The sequence below is a fragment of the Phocoena sinus genome, chromosome 9, assembly GCF_008692025.1.
Source record: "Phocoena sinus isolate mPhoSin1 chromosome 9, mPhoSin1.pri, whole genome shotgun sequence".
NCBI classification, from domain to species: domain Eukaryota; kingdom Metazoa; phylum Chordata; class Mammalia; order Artiodactyla; family Phocoenidae; genus Phocoena; species Phocoena sinus.
The window spans coordinates 71,501,431-71,524,822 of record NC_045771.1 but is presented as its reverse complement, the minus strand read 5'-3'; the positions used below and the strand labels follow the sequence as shown (position 1 = coordinate 71,524,822).

Below are 23,392 nucleotides of genomic sequence, written 5' to 3'. Positions count from 1 at the left end.
AGTATTCTGGCTTTAGGTAGTCTCTACTTTTTGTTATAAATCTAGCACAAGAAAAGGATTAACAGAACATCTCTCCAGGTCAGACCTAACACGTTTTCCTCACAAAGTAGTATAACTTCAATCATCTACAGAAGCTACCAAAACTTTTAAATCTTCAGAATGTTTAAAATCCACTATCAAGTACTAAATGCAAATCAAATGTCACTTTAGGAGGAAGTAGGTTGTATTCATAGCCAACAATAAGGCTGTGAACTTTCCACAGGTTAAATAATTACAGATCAGAGCTCAAGTTTATTTTTTTCCTTACAGGTAAAGTTTTCCTTTCTTGTAATGTGTTCAAACAAACCCACATGACTATGAAGAAAAAAGGGCTAAAACAGTGAATTTTTTCCTCTTTAATGTTTACGATATTCTATGTAGTCTTGGTTTTGCAAATTTCACATTCTAAGTCATCTAGTTGACCAGAACCAAGTTCATTAGAAGTCTTTAACAACCAAAATTGGTTTACAACACTGTTAAAATGTTAAGCTGGTCAGGAATGTAAATATAAACTAAGACAACGCGCTGAAATTTTTATTTAAATTGAAGAAGTTGTCTATGCATACATAAAGAATTTGTTCATTACTCTTCAGAATCATAGGATAACTTTTAACAAAGAATCTAACTTGTTTGTAACATTTTCATGTATACGTACTTTGCTAGTTTCTGAAATATTTCTCTTCTGCTTTTTGTAGGACTTCAAGTATTTTCATTACCTAGAAAGCGTATCTGGTGAGATGGAGAATCACAGATGCATAGCTTTCTTTTCCCACAATGATCTTTGGTGTTCAAGATCATTGTGGGAAAAGATATATATTTTTATATATCTTTTATATAGCAATGAAAATGATATATATTGGTCTTATGTATGTGATTACTGTTTTTAAAATATCACTATGATTTTGATTGTTATGATTTTATAATATTAGAAAATATTTTTAGAATATAAGGATGGCTAAGCACTTAATTTGAGAAGATGATTTAATATAACAAGAAGGATTCTGGCTTTCTTTTAATGGCCCTAAATAATAACCTTCCTTCCACACAAGTCAACGTTCAAGACGATTCTCACAATAAGAGACTTTTCTAATACGTATCAGGCAGATGCTTCACCTATGTGCATTTTTTATACTCCCGGATCGATCACTGTAAATGCCCATGCTTTTGAGGCATCAATTACTTGCCCACAGACACAAAATTCATAAATGGTGGAACCTGGATTTGAACGCAGGCAGTATGGTTTCAAAGCAAAACTCCTCCACCCCAAAAAGGATAGAACTATCTCTCTCAAAGAGTATACAATCCAGCTGGGGAGCCAAGACATAAGCACACAAATAAATTGAATAATAAAGGTTAGAAATAACAATTCAAGTTAATAAACAGAAGACGTGGCACAATGTGAACTGCGCAGTAGGGATAAGGAGTGAGGCCACTGCTGGCTCATACGGCCATGACAGATGGCTATGAAAGAGGATTGCTCAAATGGATAAGGAGAATGGGAAGAATATTAGTAAGTGGGAGATGTTCCACATGTCCATAATAACAGGAGGAAGGTGAGTAAACAATCTGATTGGAGCGAAGAATTTATACTGAAAAATGTCAGTGAAGCAGTTGAAAAGATTGTGGAAGTCTTGAATTTAAGTCTAGAGTTAAGACTTAATCGTACCAGCATTGGTATCCATCCAAGGATTGTGAGCAGTAAAGTGCCTTGATCAAAGGCATATGGGAGAAGCATTCAGCAGTAGCAATGATTAGAACAGTATATGAGGAGGCACCAAAGCTGTGTGTGGAAGGACCACAATCTACTGGTCAATTTCAAACTATTCCCACATTACTCAGTGTTAGGTAAACTTGTCTTACTACCATCTTTTATTTCTTTACAAATGCTGCTACCTCAGAACCACATAAACACAGTTTGGGAACATGTCTAAAGCCACTTCACTCAGATTTGCTTCTGAAAACGTGCTGTAGCAGATGCTGTTGATGGTCCCTCCCTACCTATTTGCCTTTACCATTACAGTATACACTGGGTAGACTTTGATTTCCAACTGCCTGCACCTGTATTTCCTTTCCAGTGGCCAGAAGTGCTGGGGACAGAACACTCCCACATTCACCCTAAGTTCTGATCAGCAGTCCTCAACCAATGACTAGGGTCATGAGTTGGCATATAAATACCTCTGCTCCTTTACCCCTGGGTGGAATATCTCTGGCGAGCATGTACACTGTTGTACACTGTTTCCCTCAGTTCCCCAAGTACAATTAAGCCTTAGTTATTCAGGGTAGCAACTTACTTGATATCATATTACCTTGGGGGCTGCTTTCCATTCCCTTGCTCATTTCCCTTATTAAGAGTTTCCTGGAATCTCCTCCCTAATAAAGGACTTAAACTTGATTCCTTGCCTCAGGGCCTGCTTAGGGTTGGGATGAACCCAAACTAAAACATATCATGGTCTTTCAGCCCACTCACCTTGGCTCAAGTTACTTTCCTTGCTCTAATAGTCTCTCAAGGCCCAGAAAATACCTCCCTCCACCCCTACTCCAAGCCTCCCTGATCAGCCCAGCCCATTGTGCCAGCTCCTTTTCCTGAACTTCTAAGCAATTATTGTCATTGCCTTTTTTTTTTTTTTTTTTTTTTTTTTTTTTGCGGTACGCGGGCCTCTCACTGCTGCGGCCTCTCCCGTTGTGGAGCACAGGCTCCGGACGCGCAGGCTCAGCGGCCATGGCTCACCGGCCCAGCCGCTCCGCGGCATGTGGGATCCTCCCGGACCGGGGCACGAACCCGTGACCCCTGCATCAGCAGGTGGACTCAACCACTGCACCACCAGGGAAGCCCTGTCACTGCCTTTTATTTGTTCTACATCACATGGTGTGTTATGTGTATGTGTATGTCTTATCCTCTCATTGACTAGACCTCCACCTAAAGATCAGAAACTTTGCTTCTCTGCACCCTCCACGGGGTAAAGCAGAGCTTTCTGTCATTCAAATGACTGTTGATTAACTACTTCTCTCTGTTGGCCTACAGATCAGAAAACCTGCTGATAAAAGGGGAATCACACTTTTTCTGGCTTAGAGTTTAGATATGGTTCTCTGTAAATACATGGCTTGGAAGAGTAAGAGCACTTTTGTCAACATATGGTTGAAGCTGGCTCAAAACCATTTGAGGTTCCAGCCACCAGGAGAGAGAAAGAGCATGGAGAGTGACAAACAAAAGTCTTAAAACACAGATCCAGAAGTGACACGCATCACTCACATTCTGTTCATAAGAACTTAGTCACATGGCCATACCCACCTCAAATGGGGAATGAGAACTGTAGTGCCTAGTTGGTCAGTCATGTGCTCAGCTACAATTTTATTTCCATGGAACAAGGGGAAAAGAATTTTGAAAAGAACAAAAAGGATTTCGAAAGCTAACATTTTCTGCAATAGACTCCAACACCTATGCTTTTCAACGAAAAGAATCTAAGGTCTCACTCCACAGCTACCCTTTGCCATCTCTGAAAACTTAACAGCTTATTATGCTAGTTACTTGACTATGTTACAGTGGGGATAAATTTACCACACACTTAATTACATTAACTCATGTTCTGCCCTTTCTATGAAAAATTATCAACCTCTTAGTGGCTAATTTTTGCCACTGCATCCAGTGAAATCATATGCCTTTAGGAAAAGCCATGAAAAGACCAACTGACAAAATCACACTTAATATTGTATTATGTGGGAAATTAGGACCCCCACCGCCAAAATAAGTTACTGAACTGAAGTCTTTGACGATTGTTAGCTAGTAAATTGAGATATAGAACTCCAAAAACAGAAAAGCATGGAACTAATATTTCTTCAACACCTACTCTTCTAAGTGCCTTAATTAATTCAAACAAAGAATTACTGAGTACTTATTAATGCCCCAAACACTGTACTAGAGACCAGACACTGTCTATGCCTTCCAGAAGGTTAGTTTCTAGTTTTACATAATTATTTCATTTTACCTTTACTATCATCTTATAGAGTGGACACTGTAGATGAGGGAACTGAGACTCATAAAGTCAATTTACCTATGTCTTCTGGAAGGTTAGGCTCCAGCTTTATATAAAGTATTTCATTTTACCTTCACTACTACCTTACAAAGTAGACATTATAGATGAGGAAACTGAGACTCAGAAAGGTAAACTCAATTTGCAAATGTCACTGAGCTAGTCAAGGATATTGTTTATGTTAAAACCCAGATCATCTTGGCTTCAAGACCAATGCCCGTTCCATGATGTCTCAAGCCCCAGCTCCAATCACACCACACATTAGCAATGACTTAACCAAAAAAATCACATACTTGGTATCATCATCTGGATTTTTTCTCATGGGCTGACTGAAATGATGCATAAAAATTACATATGCCAAGTGAGTCCCCATCGGAACCATTATTAGTGAACTGTGCACATGGGCATACGCCACAAGTGGCAATTAAGTGCATAAAATCAGCAGCACTGACCCAAGAGTGTAAACAAACAAGGAGACTGGGGAGTATTATTAATCACATGCACATTGTCTACTTAATTGCAACTTGAGCTCTTAAAGTTAGAAGAGAAATTTCCACTTAAGGAAACTGCCAACTGGTGACACCTCTGTTCTTAATATCTGAGTACTGTAGATTTCAGAGACCTACACATATGACTTCAGAGTCATCGAAACATTAAAGTGAATCACTTAATCAAATGCACATGCACAAAAGTACCAAAGTAGAAGATTTATACAAAATCCATCTTCTTAAGTACTGAACTCTGTGGCAGTTGAGAGGGAATAGGAAAACATACATGTGCTAAGACCTTATCACCTGAGAACATCTAAATAACAAGGTAGACTTTTCCTATTGCATCATTCTCTCACCTTCATTATTGAACAAGAGTACCTGGTAGAGAAATGTGAGAAGGGGATGGCACTCCCCACTTGAGAGCAGATAATTTTGATTTCTTTATTTTGTATTTCATGAGTTACAAATAAAAATAATATTGTGACGCATTCTATACACGTTTATTGTTGTATATTTATACACACATATATATAAATTCATATATTCAAATGCAGTAGGAGTCAAAGTTTTGGTCTCTTTCTACATTTAAATGCTTAGATAGTAATATGAAAGAAAATATTAAGCTATTTACTATCTCAGTGGGATACTAAATGAAAACTAATGTCTCTGGAATAAAATAGAAGATTAAAGCACTTCAAGCGAAAAAAAAAAATCTAATGTGTCTGGATTGTTTTTTCCTATAATTATATTTAGTGTAAATTCAAAATAAAGAAAATTTCATGTTCTATCATAAAACATAATTTCAACTACCACACTTAAATTAAATTGTTCCCTTTGAGTATATAGACATTATATCTATGCACTTAGACAACAGCTCATGATAATATGACCTTAAAATATTCTGATACCTTATGTTGAGAAGCTGGTAAGTTCCAACTGAACATTTAACTTGAGGTAATATTTCTTTAAGCAATTTTACAGAAAATGAGTATGATGTGGTCTTCAGATGCATATGCAATAAACAGTTTATTTTTAAAAAACTGATTGCAGGGAAAGTGTTTTTCCCTAAAGGACAAAAATGTTTGCATTTCTTAACTTCAGTTTTGAAAACCAAATTAAATTATTTAACTGTACTGAGTTCTTTCTTGACAGTATTTTTCTCAGCATGGTTCATGAAGAACTGTGCAAGCAATTCTTTATTATTATTACCTAGAATCCATGATTTCAGAGTTTTCAACTGCTGTTTCATAACCATTAGTAAAATGGTTGTGTTTCTCCTAAAAGTAATTTTTTGTCAATTACATATATGAAATCATATTTGTCTTCCAAAATATGAAGGAAATTTTTTTTCCTGGCATGTACAGCCAAGATAAGGCTTTGTCTAACTTTAACCTACATGTTTACTTGGAATACTTTGTGTTGTATATAGTTCAAGAACTTTAAAATATGTATTTATTAAAATATTTACTTATATTTACTTAAGATGATATTTGCAAACTAAAAAACTGAATCAGTTTGTTCTTGTGGATGTCTTAATTTTATTTTGGAAGAAAAATCATCCATATATAATTAATATATTGCTTTATAATCTGATTTATTCTACTTAGCACAGAAACATATTTTATATACTATTAAATATATTTTTGTAGTGGCTTACCCAAGCTGCTTTTTTTTTTTTTTTTTTTACGGTACGCGGGCCTCTCACTGCTGTGGCCTCTCCCGCTACGGAGCACAGGCTCCGGACACGCAGGCCCAGCGGCCATGGCTCACGGGCCCAGCCGCTCCACGGCATGTGGGATCCTCCCGAACCGGGGCACGAACCCGTGTCCCCTGCATCGGCAGGCGGACCCTCAACCACTGCGCCACCAGGGAAGCCCCCCAAGCTGCTTTTAAATCATCCTTCAGTTCATTGTATTTCTTCATTAAGGTATATGTAAGTCAAAGCAAACCTGACATTTACAGAAGGACACTTTCCACTTGTTAAAATCAGATCCTATTTTTGACATTCCTTGGAAAAGTCAGTATAGCATCTAGAGAGAGACAGCAGTAGAAGGAAGAAGACTCAAATTTTAGGGTGGTGATATCTGAGTTCCTGGGAAAGTTGCTTAATATCTCTCAGGACCTGAAGTATTTTAGCTGTAAAAGTTTACATAATAAAGACTATTTTACTTGTCAAGAGAGTCTCTTGAGAAGCCTTCAAAATTTAACACCTATGACTAAAACATGCAGCTCACTGGAATCCAGCAGGGAAAAGTGTTTGCTAAGGTGAAGGTGAACTGGTATCCTTTCCTCTCCATTACAAAGCCCCACATGACTGATCCTGGAGATTTTCCTTTACTACCAGATCAATCGTACTTTTCAACCAAGTAAGAGTTCCTTCCAGCTTTCTCTAGCTGGCACCAACCCATTTTTCGAATTGTGTCAGGCCATGCATTTTATTCAGTGACAATCTTTCTTTCTCTAACCTCTCAAGATGAACAAATACTTTTTTTTCTGACTTTGTAAAAAATCAAATTATGTCACCTCATTTCAAGGAAAAGATCTGCAATGACAGCCAGACCAAAACACCATTTGTATGCAAAGAGAGTTAAACTACTTGGAAAAGTACGCTTACCAGTAGAGTGTGGTATCATTAAACACAGAACTAAATTTGAAGCAGAAGTAGTAGAAAAAAATATATCTTGAAATTCGATAGGGTCCATTATGCTTCTTGATGAGATTACTTGCCTCTCCAATACATTACCCAAGGCGTTTACAAAACTGAGGGAATACATTACATTGGAATTATCAGAACTTTTCTAAGTAGGTCAAATTTTGAAGCAAAAAATGCTTTAAATTTTATGCAGTGTTACCAAAAAAAAAAAAATCTTAGGAGCTGTACATCCAAGGTGCTAATCACTTTTTAAAATAAATTTTTTATAAAAACTCTTACTCTTGCATAAACATTAAATGTACCACTTTAAAATGCAGAGTCAGATACCTGAGGCTGTTCTTTCACTGTCATCTTAATTCAGTTTTTAATAACAAAGTGATTTTAATTATTTAAATATCTTTATTCTTTTGGAAACAAGAAATGTTAGGCTCCAAAAAAGTTTAAAAATCTAACTCTTATCATCTTGAACCAAACAGATTCAGTTCTAACTGTAAATATAAAATACTATTTATCCTATCTACTGGGTTTTCACTCGTGGTGTTTTTGCAAAACCACAAAATTCTGGTATAATATTTTTAATAAAATTTTAGTTTTCTTATAGATAAATCTAAACTAGCAGGTTTACTATTTGTTTATATAACTTTTCATATGGGAATAGTTAAAACACCCAGCAGCTGTAGCATATGCCTAAGCCTGTCCTATGCGGGAACATAATAAACATAAAAATTGACTTAATAACCTAGTTCATTAATTCAAGTGTAAGCTGAATAAAAGAAAGTTAACCACTTTCAAAGTAAAAATTTCTTCTGAAAAGCATATCACGTAAGAAAGATGTAAAAATTTAGGTCTTTCTTAAATTTCTATCGTTATGTTGATAAAGGTAGATAAATATGGACCAAAAAGGTACTTGTACAAAGAAATAATACTAATATAGACCTGTTTGGCTTACATCTGCCACAGTTCCTGAATAGTCCTCCACTAAGCTCCACTTTAGGTGCAGACATGAAGACCCCAGTGAAGATACCATCTGGGAATGAATACATTAGGCCAATAATAGCGTATTGTGAATTACTGTGAATAATACAGACTTGACACATTAGCATTAGTAACTAGCAGGCCTCTGAGAAAAGGGAATGTAGCACTGCAACATTTAAATTGGGTGTGAGAGAGGAAAGAGCAGAGTGAACCCCTTAGGCTTAGGCCCTAACAGGTAGGAAGAAGGTTCATAAAACGAGAAACGCTCAAAAGGTAGAAAAAATGTCTTTAAATGATTTTCCACATTATTTAGATCAACTTCTTATTTTGAAGAGGTAAAAATTTAGGATCAAAGAAACCAATAAAAAAGGGAATGGCAGCCCCAGAAACAAACATTGCTGATGTCACAATTTTACCTAGCACTGATGCCACTTATGGCTCTTCCGATAAATTACACTCCTTTTCGAACAGGATTAAAAACTTGTTCCAAGTAATATAAGAATTCCAAATCAAACCATATCATATGTCTCGTCACAAGAATCCAACCTAGTTTTGAATGTTAATCCACTACAAGAATGCATATTGTGAAGAGAGAAAGACAGAGGAAGCATATGGAATAGAAATAAATTGATAAAGGATTTTAAAACAAAAATAAGCAAAAAACAATAGAAAAAGCTCATAGTTTTTGTTTTTGTTAATCCCACCATTACCTATGGGCACTCACCAAGCGTAAAATCCCTTCTGTCCCTACTTTTCCTTTCATATGGCTTCAACTTGCACCCCACACTGAAGACTCGCAAATATCTGTCTCCAGTTCTGGCATCTCAACAATGACTATATCCCTATCTGGAATTGCTCTGAGAGAGCAAACTCTTAGATGTCCTGTTGCCATAGCAAAGAGAGGTCCAGATAATGAACATGGTACTTCGATCTTCTTGAAGGAAGGCAAAGAGTACAAAATCAATCTCACTCTGTATGTTTCTTGTCCCCTGTCTCTTTCTGTACTTCTGTTAATAAAACCTCCATTCTACCACCATGTTTAAAACAGTCATTTTGATCTTAGGCTCATCCTTTTCCCATGGATATAGTCACAAAAGATGTCTAATCCTTTCTAACAGTGCCACTGTTCTCACCCTTGGTGCAAAGCCTCACAGCCACGTGTCTACATTTCTAAAACAGTCCTTGACCTCATTTTATTCTTTCCACTCTTCCCCTTGCCAATCCATCCTACAGGCATAGACATTTTTTTAAATTGTGGAAAAAACACTTAACATGGGATCTACTCTCTTAACAATTTTTTAAGTGTAATACTACACTACAGTATTTCAATTCTTCTGGATAAATACCCAGAAATGGGATTGCTGAATCACATGGTAGTTCTATTTTTTAACTTTTGAGAAACCTCCATATTGTTTTAGATAGCGCTGCATCATTTTACATTCTCACCAATAGTACGTAAGGGTTCCAATCTCTCCGCAACACCATCAACACTTGTTATTTTGTTTCTTTAGTGTCCATCTAACAACTGTGAGGTGATATATCATTGTTTTGATTTGTATTTTCCCGATAATTAGCAAGAGTGATCATCTTTTCATATACCTGCTAGCCATTTGTATGTCTTCTTTAGAAAAATATCTATTTAAGTCCTTTGCCCATTTTAATCAGGTTACTTGGCTTTTTTGCTATTGAGTTGTAGGAGGTCCTTATATTTTTTGGATATTAACTCCTTATCAGAGCTTGCAAATATTTTCTCCCAACCCATAAGCTGCCTTTTCATTCTGCTGATGGTTTTCTTTGCTGTGCAGAAGCTGTTTAGTTTGATGTGGTCCCACTTGCCTATTTTTGCTTTTGTTGCCTGTGCTTTTGGTGTCATATCCAAAAAATCATTGCCAAGGCTGATAATGTGAACTTTTCCCCCTATATTATTTCTTTAGAGCTTTATAGTTTTAGGTATTATGCCTAAGTCTTTAGTCCATTTTGAGTTGATTTTTGTGTATGGTGTAAGATAATGTTCTAATTTCATAGACATAAGCATTTAAAAAACTCTAATTTCATACCTTGTTTATATGTAAGTACATATATATATAGTAAAACTTTAATATGAATTAAAGAAACAATAAACAAAAATTCAGAATCGTGTTTACCTTTGGGTGAGTGAAGGGGATGAGAAGTCACACGGGAAGCTTCATTGGTAATGGTCATATTCAGCTTCCTAAATTGGTTATGTGTTCCTAGTAGTTTATTATATTTATATATACTTCCACACAATTTTAGATATATGAACTTTTTATAATAAACTAAAAGCAAAAATGTTTATTTTTAGAGAAAGGGATGGGACCTTTTAGGGTTTTTAAAAATGGATCTAATAACTTTCAAAATTATTTTTTAACATTAAGACTTCCTTAATATACACTTTAGCATTGGAACTAACTCTACTTAAAGGTTCCAGCTCTGATGTAAAATTCTAACATCCATTGGGTGGAGCACTGTCTTCTACTTCTCACCACACAGACAAATTCTGTTAAAAGTTAATTCTGCAGAGGCAGTTCATACAAATGCACTTTACTTTTATTGATTCACTTCTTTCTACCAAGTCTCAGGATAAAAATGAAATTCAAAGATTACTTACTATACAAACTTACTGGTAGACCATGAAAAACACAGTAAGAGATCCCTACACTTTTGCAGAAAAACTCAAGTCAAGAACTATGACTGCCAACACCTCATGGTAGGCGCTGAGCAGGTCTGCATCATAGTCAATGTCAGGTTTCTCAACCTCAGCACTATTGATATCTTGGACCAAATAATTCTTTGTTTTGTGAGGATGCCCTGTGTATTGTAGAATATTTAGCAGCGTCCCTGGCCTCTTCCCACTAAAAGCTAGTAGCATATTTGGCCCCAAACGTGACATTCAAAAATGTCTCCAGACTTTGCCAAATATCCCCAGAAGATAAAACTGTCCACAGTTGAGAACCACCTGACTATGTGAATGGCACCCCCTAGAGGTGCCCTCAACAGTACCTAGCCGCCTTGACATTGAAAATACAAATAGGAAGAAAGTGCTGAGTTCAAGCAATTTACACTTTGGGGGAAATAAATTTAGACTGGCATAAATACTTTATTATTATTCCCTGAATACTGTACAGTTACGTGAAAATAAAATAAGGAAACATGAATATATTGCCACTTAGGGAAATAACATGACTCAAATAGAATTAATCTTATGTATTAATTGAATTAGTCAATAGTAAATTGATTAGTCAGTATGTCAAAATGTAATAACATCTTAAAGAAATTAAATGTTCTGTCTACTTATTGTATGCCAATGAGCTTTACATTACCAAATCCCATGATGTTTTTTGATAATTTATTAGCTCTTTAATTAGCATTGGATATGGGTAACCATTCAATTCTCCTGAATATTCTATGCTTTCTGGTTTTCTCTTTTCTCTGGCTACTACTTATTCATTCCTTTACTGTTTACTTCTCCTCTACATGTCTTTTAAATTTCAGAGTTTTCCATGGTTGAGTACTGAGCCCTCAGCTTTTCTCACTTCATACCATCTCCCTAGGTGATCACATCTATTTCTATGGCTTCACATACCATCTACATGTCACTTGACATATTCCCTTGAATCTTTCAAAAGCATTTCAACTGAGATGTCCAAGGCTTCTCTTCTAGTTTGCCCCATCTTCATATATGACAACTCCATTGACCCAGCTGCTCATGTCACAGAATCATAATTGTCATTTTCCTCACTCTTACTTTCACATCCAATTCCCTACCAAATCCTATTGATTGGGGCTTCCCTGGTGGCGCAGTGGTTGAGAGTCCGCCTGCCGATGCAGCGGACTCGGGTTCATGCCCCGGTCCGGGAAGATCCCGTGAGCCATGGCTGCTTAGCTTACCCTGCGCGTCTGGAGCCTGTGCTCCGCAACGGGAGAGGCCACAGCAGTGAGAGGCCTGTGTACCACAAAAAAAAAAAAAAAAATCCTATTGATTACACTGGATCCCTCAGCTCTGTCCACTGGCACTATTTATTCCAGGCTACTATCATCTCTAGACTAGGCTACTCTAAGGGTCTTCTAACCTGTTTTCATGTGTCTTAATCTTGCTTCTTGAGAATGTGTTCTCTACTCTGTAACTAATTTAAAAATAATATTCAGATCATGCAACTTCCTGCATAAACTTTCAATCACTTCTGATTGCACTTAGAATAATATGCAACCTCTCTGCCATGACATACTAGGCTCTGAACAATCTGGACTCCTTACACCTCCAAGCAACTTTCCCCCTTTTTCATGTTTCAACCACACTGGCCTTTACTCTCTTTCTCAGAGAGGCCAAACTCTTTACCATTTTGGCACATGTAGCTCCCCTGTGATTAGAAGGATCTTTCTATGTCATTCAGACTCATCTTAAAGTGAACCGCTTTTAAGAGAGAATCTCCCTGAACCCCAAAATTATATATGACATGTTATATAAATATTTAACATGTATCATACCATATGATTCATACAACACTCCTAGGAGCTCAGTATCATTTTGCAGGTAAAGAAATCAAGGCTTAGTAAGGTTAGTAAGATACCCAAAATCACAGAGTAACAGGATTTGAACCGTGGCTCTCTTATCTCTTATCCACACACGCACTGCCTTCCCAGTGTAGTTGGTCCAAGGAAGATAGAAAATATTTTATGAACTATAGCTTCACTCACTTCATACAACTTTGTTTCACCTACTGGTCTGTAAGCTTTCTGAAGGTAAGAGCTGTGATTATTGATCTCTGAAACTGCAGGGCAGGTGACACTAAAAAATTGTGACTAAATGGCTGAAAGAACAAAAAAGAGAGAACTCATCTCAAGGAAAAATAATGCTTTAGTTATTTAAGACTTTTAATAAAACTTTTAATCCCCAAACAGCAGTACCATAAAAGCAGGACAAATGTTAAATATTAGGACAGAAATGGAGGATTTGGGAGCATGAGGCACTCACTGGTACTGTCATCCAGTGGGGATGACCAAACCCATCAGAAATCACATTAGTGCATACAGACTTAGGGGACCCTGACAAGCTAAATGGTACTTCTGAACCATAGATGGATACGGAAATTTCCAACCCAGAATCCTACTTTTCTCATTGTGAATCATGTGTTCTTATGAGATAACGGATATTAGAGGAAAAACAACCACACACACAGTTAATGGAACAATTCTGGAAAGAATGGTTTGCAGTCGCCAGTACTAAACTGCGTCTTTGCTTTCTCCAAGGTTTAAGAGTCCAAGGACGCTTTATAACAATGATCCTTCCCACTTCACTGCCTCCCCCACCGGCAGCCTCAACTCCATTTATTCCCCCACTTCTCTGCAAAAAAGATAGCAGGATTTCAAATCTCTTCCAATGTTTCTATAAGGAAAGCTTGGCCGATTCTATCAAGATGACAAAAGTACTGCACTCAATGAAGGAAAGATAAAAGTAAAGGTGAAAGATTGCTGAATGTATCCAATTGCTGATAAGAGAAGTCAGTCATTTTATATCTGATGTTTTCATTTTTATCTGGAAATTCCAGACAGTGTCCCTTTCAGTGAAGGAAATTTTCTTTAAACACCATTACTCCACTGAAGGGAAAAAAAAAAATTCTCCCAAGTTGTGAAATTAACCTCTCCCTTCATTCACACATTTGGTTCTATTTTTACAGTTGTACCAGTAATCTAAAAGAAAGAGCACTGAAAGTTAATTCCAGGTTTCTAAAATGTCTGACTGTGCATGTCCCAGTTCTCTGCAGCACCTCCCAAAAGATTCGGCCAATTTTTATTTCTGCAGCACATCAGTGTTTATCATTTGTTTTACAACAGCACTGAATGTTCTAGAAAATTGACTTAGATGAATTTCACCCATCGTTTACAAAAACTCAAGAGAAACAAATGGCGGCGACCTTATAAACAAAATCCACCACTGAGGTATGGTTAATTTACTAAAAGAGCATTTCTTTTTTTTACCCTCTCAGTTCAATATTTACTTCATTACAGTGGTAATTCCACCCCCACCTCCACTAGCCTCTGTATTTGTCAAGATTTCTGACAAATTTCCAGCTTATAATTAGGCATTATGAAAATTCACTGTGGGAAAAAATTTTGTCTATTGCTAGACAAAAGCTTTTCCATTCAACTTGCTTTAAAGGATTATTGATGACTTTCACCTTCAGGAAGGCTACGAGCAAAATCGTGGATGCACTTTGATTGCACACGTATGAGTAAACTGATTCTTATGGACAGATGCTCTAAGAAGTGGTTAAGTCAGACAGAACTGGAACAAAATCCTGGTTGTCTCTTATTAGCTGGGTAATCAAAGTAAATTGCTTAAAGTCTCCGTGCCTCAGTTCCCTTATCTATATTATATATGTTATCTATGAAAACATCACCCAGTGCAGTATCAAGCACATAGTAAATGCTGAATAAATAGCAGCCATTGGGGGCTTCGCTGGTGGCACAGTGGTTAAGAATCCACCTGCCAATGCAGGGGACACGGGTTTGAGCCCTGGTCTGGGAAGATCCCACATGCCACGGAGCAACTAAGCCCGTGTGCCACAACTACTGAGCTGCGCTCTAGAGCCTGCGAGCCACAACTACTGAAGCCCGCATGCCTAGAGCCCGTGCTCTGCAACAAGAGAAGCCATCGCAATGAGAAGTCTGCGCATCGCAAGGAAGAGTAGCCCCTACTCAGCGCAACTAGAGAAAGGTCGCACTCAGCAACAAAGAGCCAATGCAGCCAAAAATAAATAAAATAAATAAATAGCAGCCATTAGTATCTGTATTAATATTATGGAGAAGGAACAGAATAGGGAAGGTCCTCACTTCTCATTTGTTGCCATCTTTAGAATTTCTCCATCTTCATTACTAATGAAAACAGTATCTGGGCAGCTTGTGGCCTTGGAGGGTGGAGTCAAGCATGGAGAGCTCTGTCTCTGAGAGGAAAGGACATGAGCTCAGATGTGAGGCAGCCTCCCAGGCTCAGCAGGGCTGCCCAAACCGAACTACAACACACCCCCTTTCAGGGATTAGAGAAGCCCATGACTCTTCCCTCAGATCGACTACTCCTTGCTCTGCGAGCTTAGACAAATTTCTACTCCCTCATCTTCAAAGTGAGAGGACGGACAAGACCAGCTTTGATCTTCTTTTCAGACAGAACTAATTCAGGGTTGGTGGGGAAGAGTTTTCTGGACGCAGGAGCTAGAAAGACATCTCAGCGGACTTTTTTCTTAGCCTCACATCATCAAATAACCAGGAGAAAAACAATGGTCAGAAGACAACCAAGTATACTCAAGCATGCGTTTGCTTCCTATTTGAATGAATCTCATTCCTACTATCCCTCTAATAATTTCAGCAAACAGCTGTGGGATTAACCTACAATGAGCACTCTCTGCTCTCAGCAAGTTGCAAAGTCTTTACAGGCACTGTCTCATTGTTTTCTAACCTGAAAAGATCAGTTCTACTATTATCTTCATTTGTCAGGTGAGGAAACCAACCAGGGCATTAAGAACATTGTGAAACTTCCACAAGGACACTGAATTGCAATGGAATCAAAATTTGAACCCCAAACAGTCTAGCTCCAGAGTCCATGATCTGAACTACTATCCTCTACTCCCAATCCCACTGGTAAAGCAGCCACTGGAAAATTGGTTTTGCTTTCTCTGACTCATAATTGAATTTTCTAAAAAAATATTTCTCTAAAACTTACATTACTGAACTGGTATAAGCCTTCAGGAGATTCTCGGCCTCTTTCATTTAATGTTCACAATGGCACATTTCAAATATGGCAATTCAGCTAGACTAAAGTGCCACAGAGGTGTGGATGAAACAGCATGGGTGCTGACTTCATAACTCTTGAAGCTGTGTGATAGGTGCACGAGGTATCTATACACTGTTCACTCTACTTTTGTTTGTGCTTGAGATTTACCAAAATAAAAAGTTAAAAGCAATAAACTTTCAACCACAGAGAAGATAACCTAAGATCTTAAGCTGTTACAGGATCCAGAAGGACATTTGAGCTCAGTAAGTCAATGCCTCTGCTGACAATTCCAAAGTCTGGATTTCAAGAACTAAGGGTGCAGGAACTTACTTGTCAAAAATTTTATGAATACAAGAATCCTCCCCTCAGAATATTTTAGTCTTGTCTATCTGGAACAATAAAGACTTTCCTGGAGTTGAATCTTTTGCTCACTCGGATGTCTGTTGTTGTTAGAGCTACGGCTGCTGATTGGAAAACCTTTTGCTTCCCTCCTCCTAACAGGTTTATCTTTCCATAGAAATTACTAAAGACTATTTGTGTAATCAAACTTTAAAACTTCCACCCCAATATCCTTTTCACAGTTCTCTTAGGAGATTAAAAGAAAGAAACTTACCCGTTCTGTTGTGCATTCCCTCTTTGCCAAAGTGTGCTGTGGTTTCGAAAACTAGCCCAGTCCTTCTGAACTTTTCTGTATCCGTTATAATATTAAAGAACCACAAGGAAGGGAAGTGGTTAGTCAACTTACTAATTTTATCAGTCCCTCCCACTGGTTAAATAGTACCTGATGCTACAGACACAAAATCAGTTTTCCAGCTCACTTCCCTGCTACAGCACGACTTCATAAAAACAGCATAACTTGAGGGGAAAGACACTGATGATATCTAGTTCATAGACATGAGACAGTTACTGAATGAACATTTTATTAGTATTAATAAGAAACCTAACAGATGACAGAAACCAGTGATTCAACAAAATGAAGAGGAGGAGAAGAGAGAATGTATGTCAGCTCCATACTCTACGCAAACTCCATCAGTTGGGTGGGAAAGGGAGTGATTTTTAATGCAGTCAGAGGATGTGTGGGAAGTAGCTGGTGTTTCATTTGTTGATAAATTATTCTGTCTGGAATGGAGCCAGTCTACCGGATATAGATACTTCCACAATGTGAGGCCCTGGCCCGAATGATTCTCTTCCTCTGGAGTTTAGCAATTAAAACACATGACAAAGTGGTAGATATGTGCCTCTGGATGAGGGAAAATTTAATGTCCTCTGAGGAAGCTATAAGCAGTTTTCTAGGTGAAAATATCTGCAATAAATGAGAAGAAAATGAAGGACGTAAGACACGTTTTAATGAAATAAAATACTTTTTATCTGTTGATCCAACTCTAAAAGATTGCAACGTACAAAATGCTGTCACCCAAGAACCATCAGCAGCCCTATCTGGCTCCCACTAACTTCGGGCAAGCAGATTTTGAGCACTGCAAGGCTTCCCATTTTTCTTTCTTTTTTTTTTTTTTTTTGCAGTACGCAGGCCTCTCACTGTTGTGGCCTCTCCCGTTGCAGAGCACAGGCTCCGGACGCGCAGGCTCAGCGGCCATGGCTCACGGGCCCAGCTGCTCCGCAGCATGTGGGATCTTCCCTGACCGGGGCACGAACCCATGTCCCCTGCATCGGCAGGTGGACTCTCAACCACTGCGCCACCAGGGAAGCCCCCCATTTTTCAAGAGAAAATAAATAACTGGATTTTTATGTGAAATCTCCTTTTTCAAAAGACTGGCAAACACCCTTCAGATTACATAAAATTTGTCTGCAGGCTGACATGATCTCTGCCTTAGGTATTAGTTGCTCAATAAAAAACACTATAATGACATTTACAAAATACATATTTTCAAAGATATGATGTAACATGCAGGTGACCAAGACTTTGGTCTCATCTTGTAAAAACATTCATAGATGAATGATACAGAATAGACTCTGGAGTAGCTGCCAATGTGTTAACAGGAATTCTCCATGAATATGGTTTTTTTTTCTATTTTACTCTTCAGTATTTTCTAATTTTCCCAAAGTGAACTAAGGTTTTATAGTAAGAAACAAGTGCTAGAGAGTTTTTAATTTTTAAAAAAATCAGAGGAAAGTAACTATGAAAACTCTATGAAGATATTCATAAAGGACCACAGTTGAAATGCATAAACAAATGAAGTATCTCTCAAATACTCAATTCTGCTCCATCTCGGGAACTGGCTAAAGATCAGATGTAAAAATTAAGCTGTCTGCAAATCAGAAGAGGGATGTAGCCAAGTAATAGGATTCATTACCTTGTGTTCCAGGTAATGGAATATAGGTCATTATTTTATCTCCTTTATTAGATAGCCAGAGCTCACACAGGCAGGATTTAAGACTGAATGAATAACACAGAAAGCACTTAATAATTGTGTATTGATCTAAGGCTTTAAAAGAGGTAAAAAATAAATTTCCCTATGAGCTACATAATAATTTAACCTTTAAAATGGTCTTTAATAATTTAATTAGCTATTCCCTATTTACAAAATTAATATTAGAAGCTGAGTCATGTTTGAATTCAATAAAATTATTTTATTAATTTCCTCTAAGGCTTAAGAAATACCTTATAAGACCTCTCTTCTTTATAAGCCAGTCTTATCCTTCAGTCTGCTGAAGACTTGGATCACATTTTACTTCTTTAAAAACTTATTTTTGGGCTTCCCTGGTGGCACAGTGGTTGAGAGTCCGCCTGCCGATGCAGGCGACACGGGTTCGTGCCCCGGTCCGGGAAGATCCCACATGCCGCGGAATGGCTAGGCCCGTGAGCCATGGCCGCTGAGCCTGTGCAACTTATTTTCCCCCAAATTAGACTTATTTAACTAGAAATGTTTCAAAGCTGATCCTGCTGGGCATCAAGATTGACATCCTGGAAAAATAAGCTAACATCTTTTTAAAAATCATACCTAATAAGACCATTTAAAGCATGCTCTATACACCCTAAAAATTCTGCAATTACTACTGATTTTTTGCAAATTATAAAAATGTATCAGTGACTGTATAGAAAGTAACTGTTAGAATCATAGTAATTGGTGTGGAAGTGATGATATAATTTTGGAGATGTTACCTCATTTTCTGTTAGGGAGCACAGTCCTGCTGGTGCTTACTTTGAAAGCAAATTCACCCTTTCTCCAGTCTTAAGCTCTATGTTTACTGAAGCTTCAGTCCTTAAACATGTTTTCAGGTTTATTCATTTCAATTCTTCAGAATCAGAAGACTATACAGTTTGTGAAGTAAATCTTTCCTTTCAGTTATATCTTTCAATTTCGATGACAAAAGCAGATGGCTGCAGGTTCAAAAGTTGCTAGTTCAACATTTTTGGGGAACCCAGGGTAAACACAACAAAATTACCAATTGCCCAGCATAAAAGGAGATATGAAAAGCTATCTCATAAGCCTAGTATCATGCAACACATCTTTCTGAGGGAAGCATCCCAAATGTAGTCTCTTTTAAATGCTTTAAGCATTTGATTAAACTTGCTGCTAAAGTGATTATTTTCAGCCAAGATTTTGCTTATTGACATATATTCAAATAATTTTTATAACTGCCATAAGAATACAACATATCTAATACTTGCTAAAAAGAAAGGGAAACCATCCTCGGGTCTGTGTGTTTGTGTGTGTGTGTGTGTGTGTGTGTGTGTGTGTGTGTGTCTTCCTCAATAATATAACATGTAGTATTCAACTTCACTAGTAATCAAATAAATGCAAATTATTAAAGATTAATGTTTTTACCTATCAATTGATGCTAATGCATGATGATGACAGCATATGATGTGAAAAGGACTCTTGTATACTACTGATGAGAGTGTAAATTGGTACACCTTTCCTGGAAAAAAAAACTGTCACAGTATATCAAGAATCTTTTTAAAAGTCACACTCTTTGAGAGTGACTGTATTTCTAGGAATCATTTCTGAAGAAAAAAAATTAAAGATGTGGATTTATGTAAGTGAATGTCTATCACACTTATTTTAAAATTTAAACAACTGCAAACCGTCTATATCCTGAATATAAGGGGAATAATAAAGGAAATCATGGTATAATTATAGGTTGGATTATGATACAACTTCTATAAATCATGACATTAAAAATATTTAATGACACTAAAAACGTTCATAATACAATGTTAAGTAAGGAAAAAAAGATACAAAAACATGTATGTATTATTATCCATATCTTGGAACACAAACACACACACCACTCACACCTTCAGACTTCACATGTAAAATGTATCCACATATTAGATAGAAAACAGAATTTTTTTAAAAGCCCAAAATGTGAAGAAGGATTATCTCTGAATGGTATGATTATAGATAAAATTTATACTCTTCTTTTTACCTTTTTTTAAAAGCAAGTTTTCTACTTTGAACACCAGGGCAAAAAATAAATAAATATATCTGAAGACATCAAAAATATTTGCAAAAATATTTGTACTTTTCATGAGTGCTAGAATCTTATGTATCACAGTGCCCTTTAATTGATCTTTTGGACCAATTTTATTTTATTGTTACTTTAGCTTTGTGGATTTTTATTTTCTCCCTTGATAAAGTAAAGGCTGCCTGACAACACAGAATACTTAGGCTGAAATCAGCCTCACATTAATGAAGAAAAGATTGTCAGCTGGTCATCTTTCTAGTAACTCCACAAGAGATTCAATTACTCTTAAAATTAGCAGACTGCTAAAATTCACATCCAATTTATCACAAAACTAATAAGCAAAATTTTACCTGGGACAACAGCAATACTGAGTACTAGATTTAAACCAAGTGAAAGAGAAAGTAATTTATCTTTATCTAGTCTCCATAATACCAGATGCTTGAAATTTTTAACTCATTTAATTATCACAACAATTCTGAGGGTTCAGTTTTCTTACATTTATTTTACAGATGAAGAGACTAATTTACCAAAAGACTAAGTAAATTGACTAAGTCTTCATATTTGGTAAATGGAGGACCAGAATTGACTACAGATAATTCTGTAGTGCCAATGTCCAGCTCTACAGAGAGAGGTTTCTTCTGGAATCCAGACAGTTCACCTACTATGGTAGTCTTAAAATTACAGACAACTTAAAGAACAAAATCCTTGAGGATCATGAAATTAGGAGATTAAAAATGGGAAATAAACATGCTTTACTCCTCTACAGTGACTATAGTGAAAGATTAAATAAGACCTAATAAATAACTGGAAAAACTATGCAATTGAATATATAACAGTGGCCATCTTTTCCAAACCAGGAGTCAGAACACAAGATCTAAACATATGAAATAGGAGTAATATGTGTGTGTGTGTGTGTGTGTGTATGTGTGTGTGTAAATTGACATCTTAACATATTATTTCTAAATACTAAATAAAATTCAAAATTATTTTTTACTTTAAAGCGGGAAAGTTTTAACTGTTCGACAAATAACAATTTGATCACAAAATCAAATAATACAAAAAGTATATGAGGACGAAAGTAAGAACGGCCTCATAATCCTACAGTGCAAAAGTATTTAATAGCTAAGTGGTAGCTTCCCAGAATTCTTTCTATTCATGTTCACAAGATCATAGTAGCACTTAAGAAAACAAAGGTTGGATAAATTGGCCAAGCTGTATAGTGAGTGACATGAGGCAGAGTTTGAACAGATATCTGTCTAACTCCCACAGTAATGGTTTTCTGCCTCCTCATTTTGCCTGGGATGGTGGAGGGGTAGGTGGAATACTACACAAACGTGGGAATTGAGAGATTTGTTTGGATTTGCTTTTAATACTTTTCCAAAATTCAAAGTATTATATGGCTGATCCTGCCATTTACTACTGTTTCCCTTTGAACAAATCATTTAATCCCCCAGGCTGAATGTTCCCATCAATAAATAATGGTGATAACCTCCAAAAGTTCTGAAAAAAGTCTGACTCAGTGACTAAATGGAATTATATCTTAGTACTTAAAAATCTCTGTTTTATAGCAATACAACATAGTTCACATAAAAATTTAGTGCTATCCTTTGGAACTGTAAACAAAGAATTAAGATATCATTTACGTGATGTGTACTGACAATCCATTCTGCAAAGAAGAAAGATAACCATTTCACCAAATAACAGTCAGCTGTTATACTTTCTGCTACACAAACTTGGTATTCCACCCAGTTTAAAAATAAATCTCTAACTCACCTTTGATTTACTCTCTCTCTCTCCTTACTATGCCCTACTATGAAATGTCTCCCTATGCTGGGTTGAAATGCATTTTGAGCATTTGGACACCAAGGATCAGAAAAAGGTCAAAGGGTTTCACATGTTCTTTATTCCCTTCTAAAAGTAGTGCCTAAAAATTATCCAGAATTTCCAACAATTCTTTCAGCTCTAATTCCAAGGGTGAGAAAATTTGATCATTTAAACAGTCCTGGTGCTGTTCACAAGGAGACTGGGCTACACTAAGTGAAGACATGCCCTCAACCAGGCAACAAAGAAGAGGGAGTGCCCAGGCCGATTTATAGACCCACTGTGCAATGCAGTTACAACATCCTTTTGCCTTGTGGGATATAAAGGGATAAGTTTCTCATCAAGTCACATACAATCCAAGTGAATTGAATTCTTCAAGAAGTTTTCACCAAGTGATAATCCCTTTCCCTCAGTGCAAATATGTGACTTCCCTTTTTGGAAGGGGTCCTGGGACCTTGCAATGTCTTGTTTAAGACTAATAATCATGACGTATCACTCTCATCTATTCCCATAAGAAGTGAAATATTTTCATTTTTCAACACGAAGGAGCCTTGGCCACCATTTCGGGATTTTCCTGAGAAATAACCATAACATACTATTACTCACTAACTATATTGTCTTAGGAATGTTATGAAACACTCTGGCTTTTATTTTCTCATTTATAAAATGGGGCTTATAATGCCTATTTCATAGAATTGCTGTGAATATTCAATAAGGTCAATTACATAAAAGGCCTTCAGGCCATGACTAGCACATTGTAAATGGCCAAAAATTGAAACCTACAATTACTATAACTAGTCAAAAACAATATTTAAATAGTTTTCTCCTCCCCATTCTGAGAGGGATATTATAATGCCTCTTCATTGTGTGTGTATGTGTGTGTTCTTTCAATATTTTTAAGGTGGCTATAGGCTCATTATGGTCCTTTTTCTAGAAGCTTTACTATACAGTTTTTAAAAGCCTTTTAGGATTCATAATCCTATTGAATCAGGAATAAAACATGTACTTAGATTCAGGGAAACAATTGTTCAACAGTAGCCCCTTCAATTTTTAATTACTCCTTCTTCCCTCTCCAAGTTCACTGTTATTCTCTGATTTTTTAATCTTGAAAGCCAGTCAGGGTACATTATTTATATTATATTCAATAGGGAGAAAAAAAAGAAAAGGA

The 23,392-nt window shown here is 36.8% G+C and overlaps 1 protein-coding gene across 5 annotated transcripts in view; it reads right to left on the bottom strand.

Moving 5' to 3' along the window:
• The window catches only part of HDAC9 (histone deacetylase 9), an 825,073-nt gene extending 808,426 nt beyond the window's left edge, over nucleotides 1-16,647 (bottom strand). For 2 of the 5 annotated variants that reach the window (XM_032642314.1, XM_032642328.1), the window contains exon 1: nucleotides 16,586-16,640. In XM_032642314.1, coding sequence (XP_032498205.1) covers nucleotides 16,586-16,601 — 16 coding nt within the window. In that variant the 5' untranslated portion in view covers nucleotides 16,602-16,640. Of the gene's footprint in view, nucleotides 1-16,585 lie in introns of all 5 variants that reach the window. The other 3 variants (XM_032642313.1, XM_032642327.1, XM_032642337.1) reach the window with 2 other exon arrangements.
• Nucleotides 16,648-23,392: the final 6,745 nt, after the last annotated feature.